This window comes from Coregonus lavaretus (assembly GCF_964263955.1).
Source record: "Coregonus lavaretus genome assembly, chromosome: 17".
Classification (NCBI taxonomy): Eukaryota; Metazoa; Chordata; class Actinopteri; order Salmoniformes; family Salmonidae; genus Coregonus; species Coregonus lavaretus.
Genome location: NC_140004.1, coordinates 27958424 through 27980905, shown reverse-complemented (window position 1 = coordinate 27980905; position 22482 = coordinate 27958424). Strand labels below are relative to the sequence as shown.

Genomic DNA, 22482 nt, shown 5'->3' with positions numbered 1-22482 from the left:
TGGATGACGTAGTGTAACACTGTAACAGTGTGGTGAGAGTAGTCAGGGTTGGGTAGGTTACTTTCTAAATGTAATCTGTTACAGTAACTTGTTACCTGTCCAAAATTCTAATCAGTAACGTTACTTTTGGATGACCTTCCCCTTAAGAGGCATAAGAAGAAGACAAAAAGGATCCATCAAACACATTTGGTGTGTCATCATAGTGGTCTGACTCACTCATGTGGAACAAACTTAAACTTGCACCTTTTTTCAATGCTGAATTGAATGTCATTGAGAAAACAGAAATGTTTTTTTCTCTCACAAACATCCTTTCTGAATTTAATATGAATCCAATAAATCATCATCTAGTTTTTCAAAAGTACCTGTAATCTGATTACAATCTTTTTGCTGTTAACGTAACTGATTACAGTTTGATTTTTTATAATCAGATTACATGTATTGATTACATGTAATCACTCACTCCCCAACACTGAACGTAGTGTAACCCTGTAACAGTGTGGTTAGCGTAGTGTAACCCTGTAACGGTGTGGTTAGCGCAGTGTAATCCTGTCCTACAGAGTGGTGCTGTGAATAATTTAGATTACAAATGAGTTTGCCAGCAGGTCCAGGTGTTCCTCTAAGTGGGAGAGGTCAGAGTGTTTCCCCTGCTTCAAGTTTCCTCAGTCACGCCGACGCACGAACACGCACACGCACACAACCACACACACACCTCAGATCTCAATGCTACTCTCAGCTCTTGTCAAAATGTAAACAAAGTTGTGTGTGAACTGTAGACTATAGACTCTTAATCAGTGTGTGCATTTTCAATGTTTGAACAGGTTATGTGCTAGAACATCAGGCCTTAACTTCTACACACTACCAAACAATAATGTACAACAGTATTAATCTCACTCTTTGAGTGAGCCTGTGGACAAATGGCTGTGTTTAATCTGTAAACCATGGTAACGTAAACCTACTGTTGACCCCCCACACACACACAGTCCAACCTGGCTAAGACGTAAGACGTACCAACTGTGTTCCTAACAAGAAAGCTTAGAAGGTGTGCTTGTGAAATGTAGTTTAATTCAGAAATAAAAAAACTATTGTGGTAGTTGTCCTGTGATGACATGTAGGGCTGGGAAGCTGTTGTGTAATGGCTGTCTGTGTTGTGTGTAGCAGGGGCAGTAGGGCTGGGAGGAGGTTGTGTAGAGGCTGTCTGTGTTGTGTGTAGCAGGGGCAGTAGGGCTGGGAGGAGGTTGTGTAGAGGCTGTCTGTGTTGTGTGTAGCAGGGGCAGTAGGGCTGGGAGGAGGTTGTGTAGAGGCTGTCTGTGTTGTGTGTAGCAGGGGCAGTAGGGCTAGGAGGAGGTTGTGTAGAGGCTGTCTGTGTTGTGTGTAGCAGGGGCAGTAGGGCTGGGAGGAGGTTGTGTAGAGGCTGTCTGTGTTGTGTGTAGCAGGGGCAGTAGGGCTAGGAGGAGGTTGTGTAGAGGCTGTCTGTGTTGTGTGTAGCAGGGGCAGTAGGGCTAGGAGGAGGTTGTGTAGAGGCTGTCTGTGTTGTGTGTAGCAGGGGCAGTAGGGCTGGGAGGAGGTTGTGTAGAGGCTGTCTGTGTTGTGTGTAGCAGGGGCAGTAGGGCTAGGAGGAGGTTGTGTAGAGGCTGTCTGTGTTGTGTGTAGCAGGGGCAGTAGAGCTAGGAGGTGGTTGTTGTTGTTGTTGTTTTCTCACAGTGAAGGAGGCTGCTGTGCAGTGGGGGCAGGGAATATCTTTATGTTTTTCTAGTTGGTTTATTTGGAAAAGGCTGCTTCGTCAGCAGGTCAGGTAGATATTTCTCTCCCCCCCTCTCTCTCCCTCTCTCTCTCTCTCGCTCGCTCTCTCTCTCCCCTCTCTCTCTCTCTCTCTGAGAAGGCAGACTCAGCAGACCTCCAGGCTGCCAGTGAAAAGCATGCTGGGTAATCCAGAGTGAGAGGAGAAATGAAGGCAGGGGAAAAGAACACTAACATTCCCAGAGAGAGTGCAGTACTGTGAACACACACACACGTATGCCACACACCTGTCCTGAACAATGTTCTCCGCTACTGAGCCTTCCATCCATACCTTCATTTGTTTAAGCCAAATACACACACTCTGTTTACACATAGAGCAGTACAATATGAAATTAAATGGCTATTTCAACACAAGAACTGTATGTATCCTGTCCCCACACAGTGGGAAGGGAGTAGTATGCCATTATCTTGGCTCTGATTAGTAACTGTGTTGCAGTCTGACCTAAAAGGTCAGCCAGCGGAAACTTCAGAGAGTTTGGGTCTGTCTCACAGTTTATGCCTAGAGAGGGAAGGAGGGAGAGGGAGAGGATGAAGAGAGAGGATGAAGGGGGAGAGAGGACGACAGAGAGATGACGGGGGAAGAGTGGAGGGGTGGAGAGAGAGGCTGAGAAGGGGGAGAGATCCTATATTTTGTCTGTGCAGAGAAACCATAACTAAGAGGTGGAGGTTGTGGTATTGTAATGTTTGGGGGACTGAGTGTGTGTGTGTGTGTGTGTGTGTGTGTGTGTGTGTGTGTGTGTGTGTGTGTGTGTGTGTGTGTGTGTGTGTGTGTGGAAAGGGCGTAGACCGTCTTCCCTGTCACTCACCACTGTGTCTGACCACTCACCACCTTTTTGCAGACCACCAACATCTCACCTCCATCCCCTACCTTATAATAATAATATGCCACTTAGCAGACGCTTTTATCCAAAGCGACTTACAGTCATGCGTGCATAGATTTTTGTGTATGGGTGGTCCCGGGGATCGAACCCACTACCCTGGCGTTACAAGCGCCGTGCTCTACCAGCTGAGCTACCTCTGACCCTTGACCCTTAATTACGTTCCTGTCCGTGCCCATCTCCCTGCCTCCCTGCCCATAGCCATTGCCTGGTGGTGTGTTTGGGGCTTGGTAATATTGGGGAGTTTGTACAATAGCACAGGAAGCAGTCCGAGGCAGTGGTGAAATGTGCCCGCGCCGCCCGTCTGAGAGAAAACAAAATAAGGAGTAAAAATAACCTGGGCGGCTGACGTGCCACGATGCCACGGTGCCAGGTCAGAAACACACACACAGGAAAGAGCCCACTGAGACAGAGACAGAGGACGGAGGGGAGGCTCGTTTGATCACGATTCACGACATGATAACAAACAAACTGAGCTACTGTTATGATCAGCTCCTGTATAATAGGTAGTCATGGGCTGGATTATAGGTAGTCATGGCCTGGATTATAGGTAGTCATGGCCTGGATTATAGGTAGTCATGGGCTGGATTATAGGTAGTCATGGGCTGGATTATGGACTTTACTAGGGTTCTGTGAGTTTGAGTTGGATAAAATATTGTGGGATATTGGCGGCTATTCATTGGGTCTCCTGGTGGTTGAATGTTGAATGTCTTTGGAGCCTTGTTTGATTGGTTTGTTTTCTGCATGAGTGTGTAAACAGTTACCACCTCACTGATACACCATCCTCATGATCTAACCTGACTTTGTGTGTGTGTGTGTGTGTGTGTGTGTGTGTGTGTGTGTGCGCGTGCGTGCGTGCGTTTGTTCGGATGTGTGTGTGTCTTCCAGAGTGCAGCAGCAGCTCCCAGTCCCATCCTTGGGAACCTTCCCCCAGGAGAGGGAATGCCAGTGGGACCCGTACCTCCTGGATTCTTCCAGGTACACACACACACACACACACACACACACACACACACAGTATATAGTTGAATTTATAAAGCAGAAAAGGGGTCTTCCCTGTACTGTGGCAGAATGGGCTACAGTGAAGTATTTAGTATGGCACTCAATACTCAGATTGGTGTGCGTCATTGCGGTTAAGACCAACAGAACACACTGTCCTACAGCCAAAGCACACACCACAGACACCAGGCAGCTCTTTCTCTCTTTCTCTATCTCTCTACTCTCACTGTTGTCAGATGTGTCATTAATGGCAACCCCTTGTCTTCCGGACATTGGTTTTGAGTGGGAGCAGAAGAGGTGGAATCGGTAGAAGGGTATGGCTAGAGGAGTTGAGTGGAGAGTTGATATGGAACTGCAGAAAAAGGAAAATCTTCTGCTGAATTGACTGGATTGAAATGGAATCAACCCCATCACTGCTAGGTGTTCTTATAACAAAGCCCATCTTCTATCCCCATATCCCTCCATATACCCTCCTAACAGCTGCATTAAATGGTAGATTAACTGTGTTAGGTGCTCATGTCAATGGGAGAGAATGAAGTGTGTGTGTTGGGTTGGAGAAGGCTACCTGTATTTCAAAAGTTTCCAGTAATATGTCTTCCCTTTGCAACCCTAATTAGGGCACTATGAACCTCCTCGCTCAGTCAGTTTTTCTACACTACAGGAGTCAGACGGCTGGGAGCACATTGATTAAATGTCATTAACATTCAAACTCTGACACTAAGATAAATAGCCTTCATTTTTAAGATCAGCTTTTCAGAAAACTCCAACTTGAGTCAAAACACTGTCACGGTTTCGGCCGAGGCTGCTCCTCCTCCTGGTTCGGGCAGGCTTCGGCGGTCGTCGTCCCCGGAGTACTAGCTGCCACCGATCTATGTTTCATGTTCGTTTGGTTTGGTCTTAATGTTGTACACCTGTGTCTAGTTAGTCCTCGTTAGTGTTCTATTTAGTTCTCGTTGTGTGTGTCTGTGTTTGTGTGTGATTGCGCCTCTGTTACGTGTTGGAGCTACATTTTTCCCTCCAGTGTTTGGAGTGGTTTCTTTGCACATGTTTTGTGCGCAGTTTATTTTGTCGCCTGTGTGCGCCTGGTATTCGCCTTCAGGCTTATTGTGCTTTTGTTTGTGTGAATTTTGCACTAAAGCCTTTGAACTGAGCCTCTGCGTCCTGCGCCTGATTCCTACACCACACCCACCTTCAGCACCTTATGACAGAATCACACACCTTAATGGAATCAGCAGGATCGGCAGAGACGCCTGTGTCGCTCGAGGAGCATATCCGTGGACAAGATGGCCAGATTCGACAACTGGAGACCGCTCTACAGGAGGTAATCTACACCTTGCACCGATGGGAGGCCAGCCGGGTACCCACACCTCCACCTATCCTGCCCACCCCATCGGTCGGTCCACCAGTCCTAGGTTCGGAACCCAGGGGGATTCGGCTCTCGCTCCCGAGGGCGTATGACGGAACAGCTGCCGGGTGTCAGGGGTTCCTCCTGCAGGTGGAGCTCTACCTGGCCACTGTACACCCGGTGCCCTCGGGATACGAGAGCGTTTCCGCCCTCATCTCCTGTCTCACGGGCAAGGCGTTGGAGTGGGCTAACGCCGAGTGGAGGAGAATGGACGCCAACACCGTGACCTACGCAGAGTTCTCCCGCCGCTTCAAGGCCGTGTTCGACCATCCACCTGAGGGCAAAGCGGCGGGGGAGCGTCTAGTCCAGTTGAGACAGGGGAGGAGGAGCGTGCAGGCGTTCGCTCTAGAGTACCGGACTCTAGCGGCTGATGCAGGGTGGAATGAGCGGGCTCTCATCGACCATTTTCGATGTAACCTACGAGAGGACGTTCAACGTGAGTTGGCCTGCAGGGATACCCATCTTACATTCGACCAGTTGGTCGATATGTCCATCCGTCTGGACACCCTGCTGGCCACCCGTGGACGTCCCGAGGGGAGTCCGTCCATTCCGCCCTCCGGCGCCTCCGAGCCGAGCCCTATGGAGCTCGGGGGTGCCGGCGCTAGAGAACGGAGTAGGAGGAGCCCGAGGGGGCCTGTCTCCTGCACCAAGTGCGGTCGTGGAGGGCACACTGCGGCCAGGTGCTGGGGAGGGTTCTCCGGGGGAGAAGACAACAGGCCACGCACTGGGGGGGCCTCCCAGTTGAGTAGACGTCCCACTTACCCAGAGCTTTCTGTTGCGCACTTTTGTATACCTGTGTGTTTTCCACAGGTTGCACCTCATTCCCAGCATAAGGCGCTCGTAGATTCAGGCGCAGCTGGGAATTTTGTTGATCGGAAGTTTTGTTTTGAGTTAGGGATCCCTCTCCTACCTGTTCACAAACCTTTTCCCGTTCATGCCTTAGATAGCCGTCCGTTGGGGTCGGGATTGATCAGGGAGATCACAGCGCCACTTCGGATGTGTGCGCAGGGGGGTCATGAGGAGACTATACAGCTGTATCTGATCGACTCTCCTGCGTACCCAGTGGTGCTGGGGATTCCCTGGTTAAGCACCCACAACCCTGCTATTTCGTGGCAACAGAGGGCTCTCGATGGGTGGTCTGCTCAGTGCGAGGGGCGATGTCTGGGTGTTTCCGTGGGGGCGACTTCGGTGGAGAGTCCAAACCAAGTGCCCGCACTGCACATTCCGCCTGAATATGGGGATTTAGCTCTCGTGTTTAGCAAAACTAGGGCGACGCAGTTGCCTCCTCATAGACAGGGGGATTGTGCGATTGATCTCCAGGCAGGAGCAGCGCTCCCACGGAGCCATGTGTATCCTTTGTCTCAAGAGGAGAGAAAAGCTATGGAGACTTACATAGCCGAATCTTTGAGACAGGGATACATTCGGCCCTCCACTTCTCCCGCCTCCTCGAGTTTCTTTTTTGTGAAAAAGAAGGATGGAGGGTTGCGCCCGTGCATTGATTACCGTGGTCTCAATCAGATTACAGTGATCCCTCGCCACTTCGCGGTTCACTTATCGCGGATTCGCTATTTCGCGGATTTTCATAATGCATTTTTTTTTTTTTGGTGCATTGTGCTCTGCATTCTGATTCGCTAAAAACTCACTCCCGCTTCTTGTATCAAAACATGCTACGAATTGTGCTATCATTTTGTCGTCTCGTGCAGTTATGTGTACGTACATAAAACAGCTTGGCAAATTTACATTAAGTTGGCCAAATTATCTTGTAATTTCGAACATCTCCTAAACCCATAATGTCGACGAAACGGCCTGGACCGACAAAAGCACCTGCGGATGGGCCCAAACGGCGGAAGATGCTACCTATCTCAGATAAAGTTAAACTTCTGGACATGCTAAGGGAAGGTAAAAGCTATGCAGCCGTTGCTCGCCATTACGGAATCAATGAATCGAGAGATGAGGAGGAAGGACTAACGCTTGGTCGCTTAGCAACCATGGTGCGAATGGCCACTGAACTTAAGCGAGTAGCTGAGGAATGGGACCCTTTGATGAGCCGTTCATTACAGTTCTCCAACGTAATCGATGGTGGCATGTCGGTGTACAAGGATCTTTTTGCAAAGAAGAAAAAAGAGCGACAACAGCTGCCTATCACTATGTTCTTCTCCCGAACAAACACACCTGCACCGCGGGCTTCAGAAGAAGAGAACACTGCAGAGCGCAGTCAGGATGCAGCGGCCCAGTCTGAAGAGCAGTGAAACGGCCTACACGTGAGTCACTGTATTTGTATACATGTAATAGTTGCTAATTGTAAAAAAAAAAAGTTTTCTATTTCGCGGATTTCACTTATCGCGGGTCATTTTCGGAACGTAACCCCCGCGATAAACGAGGGATTACTGTACTGTGAAATACAGTTATCCACTCCCTCTGATTGCGACCATGACGGAGTCATTGTATGGAGCGCGGTTTTTCACAAAACTGGATCTCAGGAGCGCGTATAACTTGGTGCGCATTAGGGAGGGTGACGAATGGAAGACAGCGTTTAGTACCACGTCAGGTCATTTCGAATATCTCGTCATGCCATATGGGTTGATGAATGCTCCATCAGTCTTCCAATCCTTCGTAGATGAGATTTTCCGGGATATGCAGGGACAAGGGGTGGTCGTGTGCATTGATGACATTCTGGTGTACTCGTCTACCCGAGCCGAGCATATAACCCTGGTGCGTCGTGTATTGAGGAGGCTGTTGGAGCACGACCTATATGTCAAGGCAGAGAAATGTCTGTTTTTCCAGGAGTCGGTCTCCTTTTTGGGTTATTGGTTGTCCGCGTCAGGGGTGAGAATGGAGGTGGATCGTGTGTCCGCTGTGCGTAATTGGCAAACCCCAACTACTGTAAAAGAGGTGCAGCAGTTTTTGGGCTTTGCGAATTACTACCGGAGGTTTATCCGGGGTTTTGGACAGGTGGCAGCTCCCATCACGTCCCTTCTGAAGGGGGGTCCGGTGCGACTGCAGTGGTCAGCCGATGCGGACGGGGCCTTTAGGAGACTGAAGGACCTGTTTACGTCGGCTCCGGTGCTGGCGCATCCGGATCCCGCATTACCCTTTCAGGTTGAGGTAGACGCGTCTGAGGCTGGTATAGGGGCCGTTCTCTCTCAACGGTCCGGCACGCCACCTAAACTCCGCCCCTGTGCTTTTTACTCTAAGAAGCTCAGCCCGGCGGAGCGTAACTATGACGTTGGGGACAGGGAGCTGTTAGCTGTAGTTCAAGCCCTTAAGGTGTGGAGGCATTGGCTTGAGGGGGCTCAACACCCTTTCCTCATTTTGACTGACCATCGGAACCTGGAGTACATCCGGGCAGCGAGGAGACTGAACCCTCGCCAGGCTCGATGGAGTATGTTTCTCACCAGGTTCGTATTTAAAATCACGTACATCCCTGGGTCCCAGAATGGTAAGGCAGATGCGCTGTCCCGGCGGTATGACACGGAGGAGAGGTCCGTTGAGCCCACTCCCATACTACCGGAGTCGTTCCTTGTGGCACCAGTGGTGTGGGAGGTCGATTCCGAAATCGAGCAAGCGTTGCGTACCGACCCCAGCCCTCCACAGTGTCCTGAGGGTCGGAAGTACGTTCCGCTCGAGATTCGGGATCGACTCATTTACTGGGCTCACACGTCACCCTCCTCTGGACATCCGGGGTATCGGCCGGACAGTGCATTGCCTTAGCACTAAATACTGGTGGCCCACTTTGGCTAGGGATGTGAGGGTTTATGTCTCCTCCTGCTCGGTGTGCGCCCAATGTAAGGCGCCCCGACATCTGCCCAGGGGTAAGTTACAGCCCCTACCCGTTCCACAACGACCATGGTCCCACCTCTCGGTGGATTTTGTAACAGACCTTCCCCTCTCTCAGGGGAATACCACCATCCTGGTCGTTGTGGACCGTTTCTCTAAGGCCTGTCGTCTTCTCCCTATGTCGGGTCTTCCTACTGCCCTACAGACTGCTGAGGCCCTATTTACCCACATTTTCCGGCATTACGGGGTCCCAGAGGATATAGTGTCTGATCGAGGCCCCCAGTTTACCTCCCGGGTGTGGAGAGCGTTTATGGAGCGTTTGGGGGTCTCGGTTAGCCTTACCTCGGGGTACCACCCGGAGAGTAACGGGCAGGTAGAACGTGTCAACCAGGATGTGGGTAGGTTTCTGAGGTCTTATTGCCAGGACCGGCCTGAAGAGTGGGCGCGTTACATTCCCTGGGCCGAGATGGCCCAGAATTCTCTCCGCCACTCCTCTACCAACCTAACCCCTTTCCAATGTGTATTAGGTTACCAGCCGATTCTGGCACCGTGGCAGCAGAGCCAGATCGAGGCCCCTGCGGTGGATGATTGGATGAGGCGCTCGGAAGAGACGTGGAACGCTGCCCACGTCCACCTGCAGCGGGCCGTCCGTCGTCACAAGGCGAGCGCCGATCTCCACCGCAGTGAGGGGCCGGTGTACGCACCCGGAGATCGAGTCTGGCTCTCTACCAGAAACCTACCCCTCCGCCTGCCCTGCCGGAAGCTGGGTCGGCGGTTTGTGGGGCCCTTTAAAGTCCTGAGAAGATTGAACGAGGTGTGTTATAAGTTACATCTACCTGTTGAATATAAGAATATTAACCCCTCGTTCCATGTGTCTCTTCTCAGGCCGGTGGTAGCTGGTCCACTCCAGGACAATGAGATAGGAGAGACTCCTCCGCCCCCATTGGACATCGAGGGGGCTCCGGCGTACACCGTTCGGTCCATCTTGGATTCCAGACGCCGGATGGGGGGTCTCCAGTATCTCCTGGAGTGGGAGGGGTACGGCCCGGAGGAGCGGTGCTGGGTGCCGCGGAGGGACATCCTAGACCCATCTCTCCTGTCGGAGTTCCACCGGGACCATCCCGCGCGCCCTGCTCCGCGTCCTCCTGGTCGGCTGGAGCCGCGCGTCAAGGGGGGGGTACTGTCACGGTTTCGGCCGAGGCTGCTCCTCCTCCTGGTTCGGGCAGGCTTCGGCGGTCGTCGTCCCCGGAGTACTAGCTGCCACCGATCTATGTTTCATGTTCGTTTGGTTTGGTCTTAATGTTGTACACCTGTGTCTAGTTAGTCCTCGTTAGTGTTCTATTTAGTTCTCGTTGTGTGTGTCTGTGTTTGTGTGTGATTGCGCCTCTGTTACGTGTTGGAGCTACATTTTTCCCTCCAGTGTTTGGAGTGGTTTCTTTGCACATGTTTTGTGCGCAGTTTATTTTGTCGCCTGTGTGCGCCTGGTATTCGCCTTCAGGCTTATTGTGCTTTTGTTTGTGTGAATTTTGCACTAAAGCCTTTGAACTGAGCCTCTGCGTCCTGCGGCTGATTCCTACACCACACCCACCTTCAGCACCTTATGACAAACACGCCCTTTCCACCTCGCCCTGGTCCCCCCATCCTTCCTGAAAATGGATCATTGTTTATTTGGAGCCGTCTTTTAAGATGATTTATTGTCAAGGCCAATCACGATCCAAGACAGAGCACACTAGTTCCTCCTTGAGATTCTTACGGAGGCCATACTGAATTATCAACAGACAAACAAACTGACCACAACAAAAGCACTTACTGGCAGACACACACACACACACACACACCGACTGCCAGTCCATATTGATTCATTAGAAACCCAAAACTATGTTTTAAGTGAGAAGTAGGCATTGGTCTGAAGTTCACATGAGCACCACAATGCCTACTTCACCCACTCTCTACCAAGGTTTTCCAGCACACAGCTTTGACCTACTACAGTAGCTATGTTCAAACAATGTGTAGGCAGGTTGCTTAACCTTCGCAAACAGGGTCATTCATACTCTTTGATAAGGTGCTCCCACAATAATGTGATTTGTACTGCATACAAGGTAAAGTAATGGATTCTTCACACACTGCAGTAAGACATTATCCCATTCCACTACTTTTTCAAGCTTTCTTTTAATTACATGAAAGCAAGCTTTGCTTTTATACTTACAAGACCATCAAACTTGATTGAGTTACCTGTTTTGTATTGTAGTAATGTATGTGGTACTTGCCTGTTGTTCTTTGCCATTTAAATAGTATTTTATTATTATTTGTATATTATTTGCAATATTATGAAATAACACATATGGAATCATGTAGTAACCAAAAAAGTGTTAAACAAATATATTTTATATTTTATATTCACGCTTTGCCTTGATGACAGCTTTGCACACTCTTGGCATTCTCTCAACCAGCTTCATGAGGTATGCTTTTCCAACAGTCTTGAAGGAGTTCCCACATATGCTGAGCACTTGTTGGCTGCTTTTCCTTCACTCTGCGGTCCAACTCATCCCAAACCATCTGAATTGGGTTGAGGTCGGGTGATTGTGGAGGCCAGGTCATCTGATGCAGCACTCAATCACTCCCCGGTGTTTTGGGTCATTGTCCTGTTGAAAAACAAATGATAGTCCCACTAAGTGCAAACCAGATGGGATGGCGTATCGCTGCAGAATGCTATGGTAGACATGCTGGTTAAGTGTGCCTTGAATTCTAAATAAATTACTGACAGTGTCACCAGCAATGCACTCCCACACCATCACACCTCCTCCTCCATGCTTCACAGTGGGAACCACACATGCGGAGATCATCCGTTCATCTCCTCTGCGTCTCACAAAGACACGGCGGTTGGAACCAAAAATCTAAAATTTGGAGTCATCAGACAAAAGGACAGATTTCCACCAGTCTAATGTCCATTGTTCATGTTTCTTGGCCCATGCAAGTCTCTTCTTCTTATTGGTGTCCTTTAGTAGTGGATTCTTTGCAGCAATTCGACAATGAAGGCCTGATTCCTCTGAACAGTTGATGTTGAGATGTGTCTGTTACTTGAACTCCTCTGTAGCTGAATTGGTAGAGCATGGCGCTTGTAACGCCAGGGTAGTGGGTTCGATCCCCGGGACCACCCATACGTAAAAATGTATGCACGCATGACTGTAAGTCGCCTTGGATAAAAGCGTCTGCTAAATGGCATATTACATTATTATTATTATAACTCAGTGAAGCATTTATTTGGGCTGCAATCTGAGGTGCAGTTAACTTTAATGATCTTATCTTCTACAGCAGAGGTAACTCTGGGTCTTCCTTTCCTGTGGCGGTCCTCATGAGGGCCAGTTTCATCATAGTGCTTGATGGTTTTTGCGACTGCACTTGAAGAAACTTTCAAAGTTCTTGAAATTTTCCAGATTGACTGAAAGTAATTGTCTTAAAGTAATGATGGACTGTCGTTTCTCTTTGCTTATTAGAGCTGTTCTTGCCGTAATATGGACTTGGTATTTTACCAAATAGGGCTATCTTCTGTATACCACCCATACCTTGTCACAACACAACTGATTGTCTCAAACGCATTAAGAAGGAAAGAAATTCCACAAATTAACTTTTAACAAGACACACCTGTTAATTGAAATGCATTCCAGGTGACTACCTCATGGAGCTGGTTGAGAGAATGCCAAGAGTGTGCAAAGCTGTCATCAAGGCAAAGGGTGGCTACTTTGAATAATTTTTGGTTTCTACATGACTCCATATGTGTGATTTCATAGTTTTGATGTCTTCGCTATTATTCTACAATGTAGAAAATAGTAAAAATATTTTAAAAAACTGGAATGAGTAGGTGTGTCCAAACGTTTGACTGGTACTGTATATATACATTATTTTAATAGCAGTACACTGTAAAGTCCATTATCCCTCTGAAGAGTATTAATTAGGCTGTTTGAGAAGGTGTGGTGTGAAAAATGTAAAATGTAAAAACCTTGTATGCAGTACAAGTCATATTATTGTGGGAGAACCTTATCTAAGAGTAATAATTACACTGTTTGAGAAGGTTTGTATTTATTAAGGATATCTATTTATTAAGGATCCCCATTAGCTGCTGCCAAGGCAGCAGTTACTCTTCTTGGGGTCCAGTAACATTAAAATATTACATGACATTACATTTCATAACACTTTTCACAACACAAGTGTGTTCCCTCAGGCCACTACTCAACTTCCACATATCTACAATATAAAATCCATGTGTACGTGTGTGTAGAGTGCGTGTTTTATCATGTGTATGTGTAAGCGAGTGTCTGTGCCTGTGTGTGTGTGTCTCTTCACAATCCTAAGAAACCTGCCTAAACATTGTTTGAAGTACAATAGACCAATATACAGTGGGGGGAAAAAGTATTTAGTCAGCCACCAATTGTGCAAGTTCTCCCACTTCAAAAGATGAGAGAGGCCTGTAATTTTCATCATAGGTACACGTCAACTATGACAGACAAATTGAGAAAATTTTTCCAGAAAATCACATTGTAGGATTTTTTATGAATTTATTTGCAAATTATGGTGGAAAATAAGTATTTGGTCACCTACAAACAAGCAAGATTTCTGGCTCTCACAGACCTGGCTCTCACAGACCTTCTGGCTCTCACAGACCTTCTTCTTTAAGAGGCTCCTCTGTCCTCCACTTGTTACCTGTATTAATGGCACCTGTTTGAACTTGTTATCAGTATAAAAGACACCTGTCCACAACCTCAAACAGTCACACTCCAAACTCCACTATGGCCAAGACCAAAGAGCTGTCAAAGGACACCAGAAACAAAATTGTAGACCTGCACCAGGCTGGGAAGACTGAATCTGCAATAGGTAAGCAGCTTGGTTTGAAGAAATCAACTGTGGGAGCAATTATTAGGAAATGGAAGACATACAAGACCACTGATAATCTCCCTCGATCTGGGGCTCCACGCAAGATCTCACACCGTGGGGTCAAAATGATCACAAGAACGGTGAGCAAAAATCCCAGAACTACACGGGGGGACCTAGTGAATGACCTGCAGAGAGCTGGGACCAAAGTAACAAAGCCTACCATCAGTAACACACTACGCCGCCAGGGACTCAAATCCTGCAGTGCCAGACGTGTCCCCCTGCTTAAGCCAGTACATGTCCAGGCCCGTCTGAAGTTTGCTAGAGTGCATTTGGATGATCCAGAAGAGGATTGGGAGAATGTCATATGGTCAGATGAAACCAAAATATAACTTTTTGGTAAAAACTCAACTCGTCGTGTTTGGAGGACAAAGAATGCTGAGTTGCATCCAAAGAACACCATACCTACTGTGAAGCATGGGGGTGGAAACATCATGCTTTGGGGCTGTTTTTCTGCAAAGGGACCAGGCCAACTGATCCGTGTAAAGGAAAGAATGAATGGGGCCATGTATCGTGAGATTTTGAGTGAAAACCTCCTTCCATCAGCAAGGGCATTGAAGATGAAAAGTGGCCGTGTCTTTCAGCATGACAATGATCCCAAACACACCGCCCGGGCAACGAAGGAGTGGCTTCTTAAGAAGCATTTCAAGGTCCTGGAGTGGCCTAGCCAGTCTCCAGATCTCAACCCCATAGAAAATCTTTGGAGGGAGTTGAAAGTCCGTGTTGCCCAGTGACAGCCCCAAAACATCACTGCTCTAGAGGAGATCTGCATGGAGGAATGGGCCAAAATACCAGCAACAGTGTGTGAAAACCTTTTGAAGACTTACAGAAAACGTTTGACCAGTGTCATTGCCAACAAAGGGTATATAACAAAGTATTGAGAAACTTTTGTTGACCAAATACTTATTTTCCACCATAATTTGCAAATAAATTCATTAAAAATCCTACAATGTGATTTTCTGGAAAAAAAAATCTCATTTTGTCTGTCATAGTTGACATGTACCTATGATGAAAATTACAGGCCTCTCTCATCTTTTTAAGTGGGAGAACTTGCACAATTGGTGGCTGACTAAATACTTTTTCCCCCCACTGTAGCTACTGTAGTAGGTCAAAGCTGTGTGCTGGAAAACCTGAAGTAGACACTGTGGTGCTCATGTGAATTTCCTTTATTTTTTGGATTCAGACAAATGCCTACTTCTCACTTAAAACATAGTTTTTTGTCTCTAATTTCCAGGGTTTTTACACCGGAAGGTGATTATACTAAATTGTAATACAACATAACACAGGCTAATTTACTTTTACTTTTTACTTTTATTGCTATCTCTGAGATCAAAAGGGAGAGAGTGAAAGTCTGGAGATCCTCTCAGAGCAGAGAAAACGCCTTACGTTCAAACTCATAGAAATACAACAGGTAGAACAGATTGGACTTGGTGCTTCAATAGTAATGTTGGCTAGAAAAATTAGAAACAGGAGCAAATCTGCATATGATCATTTTCAATGCAGTTCTATTTATTCCACATCTATACTACTACATTTCACACCCTTTTTTCATGGGCTTCCAGGCATTTACTCATTCATCAACATGGAGACTGTGTGGCATTTGTAGATCCACTGGTTGGAGAAGTGTGCCAGGGCGGTTGGAATACATCACAACCTCTCAATTGACTACTGTCACATTAGGTGGCTCAAAGACCAAGGAATGAAGTGGGGCAAACTGCTCCATGTCCTACGCCTGCAGACGGCCTGTGCTGCTGCTCCCCCTGACATCATAGTGGAAACGACTTGGGACACACAAAGGGGACAGCCCTGGTGCGTCAGATGTGAGCGGATTTGGAGGTAGTCATCCGAATGTTCCCCGAGACGACAACGGTGGTCTACATTTTTACATTTTAGTCATTTAGCAGACTCTCTTATCCAGAGAGACTTACAGTTAGTGCATACATAATTTTTTTAAATTTATTTTTTATTTTTTCATACTGGCCCCCCATGGGAATCGAACCCACAACCCTGGCGTTGCAAACGCCATGCTCTACCAACTGAGCTACATCCCTGCTGGCCATTCCCTCCCCTACCCTGGACGACACTGGGCCAATTGTGCGCCGCCCCATGGTTCTCCTGGTCGCGATTCGAACCTGGATCTCTAGTGGCACAGCTAGCACTGCGATGCAGTGCCTTAGACCACTGCGCCACTCGGGAGACCTACTCTGACATCGCGCAGCAGAGGAGTTGGATGTTCCAGTGGTAGGAGGACAACAACAAGCGCATAGAGATGGCCCAACGCTCTGTCAACCAGCTGGTGTTTGCGTTTCTCGCTTACAGGTGCATGCCCACAATCCGCCACTCTGCCATAAAGCACTGTGTCCCTGGGCACTACCGTAGGGATGGCATGCATCTCACGGATGAGGGCAACAACCTCTTCCTTAAGAGTCTGAGAGCTGGTCTCTCCTCCGTCCTAACAAGACGCACGCAGTTGTACACACCACCACACTCACTGCCACTTGCCTGCCACTTCACGAACCCAAAGGCTCTTTTAAGAGCCACCTAATAAATGAAAATAAGTGTGTCGGGAGGGAGGGAGGGAGGGAGGGTGCTGTCAAAACTATAAACTAAATTATGGTCCAAATGTATCCTTTGGGTGGCAAACCCACAATCTTCAGATCCACAGGTGGTAACTCAAACCATTACACTACGAACCCTGTTCTTAAAACATTGACTTCGACAGACCATTTAAATGGACAGTCTGGAAGCATTCGTTCCAAAATGATTTTGTTCATTCACTCAGTTCTGATTGAACGTTTATTTCTCTTGCTTGGTTAAAATACAATAGTCTAAAACAGTTGATTTGTTGAAAACAGACCCATTTAATCACGTAGCTAGCCAAGTTAGCAAGCATGTCATTTTCTTTTGACTACGCACAGCGGGTCGCACAACTTAAGCAAGCAGAGGGGGGTTCGATTAATCTGGCCCGGTGTACACAGGGCTATGGCCTATCACATCATCGGGCAAAAGTGAGGAGGGAAGGCATATAGTGTTTTTATCAAAAGCAATCACTTTTGCATGTGAAAACACAGAATCCTACTCATTACTACACATGCTTAATTACATCACTTTTGTTTTGAGCCGACGAAGTCGTCAGACAGAGCGGGGCACCTGGCTCACGCCCGGGAGGCAGTCCGGTTCCAAATCGAATGCAGTCAACGTTCAGCAGGTGCAAAACACAACTACACGGGTGCCCGGGGGAGATTAATCGAACCCCCTCAATGATTCTGATGTTGTTTTACCTGGGTGCACTGTGTGCAGCACCCGCACCCCCTGACTACTTTTTACTTGTGAATGGCGACTTCAGATTTTCTGGGAACACTCTGGAAAGTAACTTCACACTGTGTTAATCAGTCAGCACAAATTTGGATTATAATAATGACAAGAAGGCAGGAGAGGGAGCTGGAATTTATTCTACATACATGTTTGAAACAGCGATGCTGTCAGTCAAGTCTGATAAATTGTCTGATTCTAGCATTTGTACACTTGCAGTGCACAATTGAACTGAGGTTCTGTTTACATGTGCATTTTGGGTTCAACCGTTGACTATATGTGGTTCATAACTAGCTTACTGTTTCTTAACAAAGCAATTTGTTTTCTCGGCTATGGTTTGTGTACTTAACGTAACTAACGTTAGCTAGCTACCTACCTAACGTTAGCAAGCTAGGTTTAGTATAAGAAAGTATTATATATTGTGGTGCATGAACTGGTCATACACGTAGCTAATGTTACAGTCTTACGTTGGCTAACATTACATAGCTAACATTAACTGGCTATCATAGCAGCCAAGGACGTTTGCTAGCTTATTTGTGCATATTTGTTTGCTCTGATTACACGCAAGTGTCTAGGTCATTTTATATTTTTAAGGGCTGAAATACAAGTGTTAAACATGAGACCATTTGCTTTGGAAACATAATAGTACATGATCATCTCTGTGTTGTAATTAAAGTCAATGACCATTTCATTTGGATCCAAACGGTGAGGAAAGCACATGGCAGAGGGACTAGACATCAACTAATAGATAGACCAACATTACTCCCTAGTGGTGTGTTATGTTACTGCTCCCTAGTGGTGTGTTATGTTACTGCTGCCTAGTGGTGTGTTATGTTACAAATCAAATCAAATCAAATCAAATTATATTGGTCACATGCGCCGAATACAACAGGTGCAGACATTACAGTGAAATGCTTACTTACAGCCCTTAACCAACAGTGCATTTATTTTAAACAAAAAAAGTAAAAATAAAACAACAACAAAAAAAGTGTTGAGAAAAAAAAGAGCAGAAGTAAAATAAAGTGACAGTAGGGAGGCTATATATACAGGGGGGTACCGTTGCAGAGTCAATGTGCGGGGGCACCGGCTAGTTGAGGTAGTTGAGGTAATATGTACATGTGGGTAGAGTTAAAGTGACTATGCATAAATACTTAACAGAGTAGCAGCAGCGTAAAAAGGATGGGGTGGGGGGGCAGTGCAAATAGTCCGGGTAGCCATGATTAGCTGTTCAGGAGTCTTATGGCTTGGGGGTAGAAGCTGTTGAGAAGTCTTTTGGACCTAGACTTGGCACTCCGGTACCGCTTGCCGTGCGGTAGCAGAGAGAACAGTCTATGACTAGGGTGGCTGGAGTCTTTGACAATTTTGAGGGCCTTCCTCTGACACTGCCTGGTATAGAGGTCCTGGATGGCAGGAAGCTTTGCCCCAGTGATGTACTGGGCCGTACGCACTACCCTCTGTAGTGCCTTGCGGTCGGAGGCCAAGCAGTTGCCATACCAGGCGGTGATGCAACCAGTCAGGATGCTCTCGATGGTGCAGCTGTAGAATTTTTTGAGGATCTGAGGACCCATGCCAAATCTTTTTAGTCTCCTGAGGGGGAATAGGCTTTGTCGTGCCCTCTTCACGACTGTCTTGGTGTGTTTGGACCATGATAGTTCGTTGGTGATGTGGACACCAAGGAACTTGAAGCTCTCAACCTGTTCCACTACAGCCCCGTCGATGAGAATGGGGGCGTGCTCAGTCCTCTTTTTTTTCCTGTAGTCCACAATCATCTCCTTTGCCTTGGTCACGTTGAGGGAGAGGTTGTTGTCCTGGCACCACACGGCCAGATCTCTGACCTCCTCCCTATAGGCTGTCTCATCGTTGTCGGTGATCAGGCCTACCACTGTTGTGTCGTCGGCAAACTTAATGATGGTGTTGGAGTCGTGCCTGGCCATGCAGTCATGGGTGAACAGAGAGTACAGGAGGGGACTGAGCACGCACCCATGAGGGGCCCCCGTGTTGAGGATCAGTGTGGCAGATGTGTTGTTACCTACCCTTACCACCTGGGGGCGGCCCGTCAGGAAGTCCAGGATCCAGTTGCAGAGGGAGGTGTTTAGTCCCAGGATCCTTAGCTTAGTGATGAGCTTAGAGGGCACTATGGTGTTGAATGCTGAGCTGTAGTCAATGAATAGCATTCTCACGTAGGTGTTCCTCTTGTCCAGGTGGGAAAGGGCAGTGTGGAGTGCGATAGAGATTGCATCATCTGTGGATCTGTTGGGGCGGTATGCAAATTGGAGTGGGTCTAGGGTTTCTGGGATAATGCTGTTGATGTGAGCCATGACCAGCCTTTCAAAGCACTTCATGGCTACAGACGTCAGTGCTACGGGTCGGTAGTCATTTAGGCAGGTTATCTTAGAGTCCTTGGGCACGGGGACTATGGTGGTCTGCTTGAAACATGTTGGTATTACAGACTCAGTCACTGCTCCCTAGTGGTGTGTTATGTTACTGCTCCCTAGTGGTGTGTTATGTTACTGCTGCCTAGTGGTGTGTTATGTTACTGCTCCCTAGTGGTGTGTTATGTTACTGCTCCCTAGTGGTGTGTTATGTTACTGCTCCCTAGTGGTGTGTTATGTTACTGCTCCCTAGTGGTGTGTTATGTTACTGCTCCCTAGTGGTGTGTTATGTTACTGCTCCCTAGTGGTGTGTTATGTTACTGCTCCCTAGTGGTGTGTTATGTTACTGCTGCCTAGTGGTGTGTTATGTTACTGCTCCCTAGTGGTGTGTTATGTTACTGCTCCCTAGTGGTGTGTTATGTTACTGCTCCCTAGTGGCGTGTTATGTTACTGCTCCCTAGTGGTGTGTTATGTTACTGCTCCCTAGTGGTGTGTTATGTTACTGCTTCCTAGTGGTGTGTTATGCTACTGCTTCCTAGTGGTGTGTTATGTTACTGCTCCCTAGTGGTGTGTTATGTTACTGCTCCCTAGTGGTGTGTTATGTTACTGCTTCCTAGTGGTGTGTTATGTTACTGCTCCCTAGTGGTGTGTTATGGTACTGCTTTGTAGTGGTGTGTACTGGTACTGCCGCCTAGTGGTGCGTTATGGTGTTGCTTCCCTGTAGCTCACATCATTGGCTGGGTTTGGTTTAGTTTAAATTGACCCCAACATTTATGTGACAGTTCATTGTGTTTGGTGTGGACATTGGATAGCAGACACACACAATAGCAAAATGATTTTTCACACACAGTTCACACACGTTAGACATACAGGAAACAGACTGATAGTTTGAAATATATACATGTAGGTAGTCATGGAAGTTGTGGAAGTGTCATGACCAGGGCCGTGCACAGCGCTTTGGACAGAGATGAAAGGGAGTTAGTTAAAAGTAGCCTATATTTGCTAGAACCACTACTGGGGTGGGCTATATCAGCTGATAATCTAGAATGTAGGTTATTAATTTGTTCTGCTACTGACAAACAGTCAAACTGCAGTTGCCGCCTTCCCTGTCCCTGACCGTCAGACAACATATGCTAGCAACTCCAAAGTAACCTAGTACTGGTGGTATTCATTTTAAACTCAGCGGCAGAAGGTAGTTTGTGCATGCAGGATGAGCGCAGCAGCGTACTGGCACTGCCGCGCTCGATTCATAACATTATGAGAAATATTCTAGTTTGATGGGCAAGTCGTTACATTTAAAGTTACAAGAGAAAAAAATAAAATAATGTATCAATCAAAAGGGCACTTTTTCCATAGGAGGGCAAAATGACAGGTGCTCCAGCACCCCTAGGGCTCTATCTGTGCAGGTGCCTGGTCATGATGACTGACTGTCATACTAACATCATTAGTATTCATCATCATATACTTTATATTTTTCAATCGGTCTTTAACTCTCTCCCTAACTCTACCTTCCTCTATCCCCACTCTCTCCTTCTGTGTGTGCTGGTGTGTGTGTGTACCTTCACAGTCGTTCATGTCGCCTCGTTACCCTGGTGGGCCCAGACCCCTCAGAATACCCAGTCAGGTAAGATCACTGATGCACTGATGCCCTCCTCAGGTTATAATAGGAAATGTACTCTAATGTTCCATTGTACGTCTGTCTATAAGACTTCTTTATATCCTGACCTGTCCTCCTTTTTATTTCACTTATATCTGCTTCTCTTTATACCTTACTTGACCACATTATCTTGTCTTGTCTTACCCTCTTTGACTGTGTTTTGACATGATTGTGTGTATAGCTCCTCATATTTAGTATATGTTAGTGATGTTATGTTATATTCTGTGATGATGATGATGATGATGATCATGATGATGATGATTTCGGCACAGGCAATGGGGGTTCCTGGTAACCAGCCTATGCTACCCAGTGGAATGGACCCCACGAGACAGCAAGGTGGGTCTCACACATACATACTCTTACACACACACACACACACACACACACACACACACACACACACACACACACACACACACACTCACGGGCTGAGGGCTGATGGCGCTCTGTTTTTTCAGGGCATCCAAATATGGGGGGGCACATGCAGCGAATGACTCCGCCCAGAGGGATGGTCCCTCTTGGGCCACAGGTATGTGATTGAATGAAATCTCCAGGTTTGCATAAGTTTAAACTCCTTCTGTCACATTTGAGTATGTTTGTTTGTAGGTGGTTGAATAGATTTGTATATATGTGTTTATATATGTACAGTACATGTGTGGTAGTATACTATGGTAGTATTTCTATTCTCCACCTGTGGAAGCCTGTTTGATGTATGTGTACATTACTTTACGGTAATTTGACCTTTGGCCTTGGGTTTCTCTCTTCCAGAACTACGGTGGAGGGATGAGACCACCTCTCAATGCACTGGTTGGCCCTGGGATGCCTGGCATGAACATGTGAGCACTCTGTCATCAACACACACACGCATGGACCAGACCTGGATCCAAATACAGTACAGACATTCAGTACATACACAAACTTCACACATAAACACACACGTGCACGCACGCACACACACACACATACCAGTGGCATACCGAAGTTTCGCGGGCCCCCCCGCATGGTCTGAGCAAGCCCCCCCTCCCTCCAAAAAATATACAGTACCAGTCAAAAGTTTGGACACACCTACTCATTCAAGGGTTTTTCTTTATTTTTACTATTTGCTACATTGTAGAATAATAGTGAAGACATCGAAACTATGAAATAACACATATGGAATCATGTAGTAACCAAAACAGCGTTAAACAAATCAAAATATATTTTAGATTTTAGATTCTTCAAAGTAGCCACCCTTTGCCTTGATGACAGCTTTGCACACTCTTGGCATTCACTCAACCAGCTTCACCTGGAATGCTTTCCCAACAGTCTTGAAGGAGTTATCACATGTGCTGAGCACTTGTTGGCTGCTTTTCCTTCACT

General features: G+C 47.2%; 1 protein-coding gene across 1 annotated transcript in view; it reads left to right on the top strand.

The window, feature by feature from the left end:
• Window positions 1-22482, top strand: part of LOC311145119 (single-stranded DNA-binding protein 2) — a 98721-nt gene that overhangs the window by 59949 nt on the left and 16290 nt on the right. The window contains exons 5-9 of the mRNA XM_084181311.1: window positions 3564-3653; window positions 21034-21090; window positions 21396-21459; window positions 21582-21652; window positions 21892-21959. Of these exons, the coding sequence (XP_084037437.1) occupies window positions 3564-3653; window positions 21034-21090; window positions 21396-21459; window positions 21582-21652; window positions 21892-21959 (350 nt within the window). The remainder of the gene's footprint in view (window positions 1-3563; window positions 3654-21033; window positions 21091-21395; window positions 21460-21581; window positions 21653-21891; window positions 21960-22482) is intronic.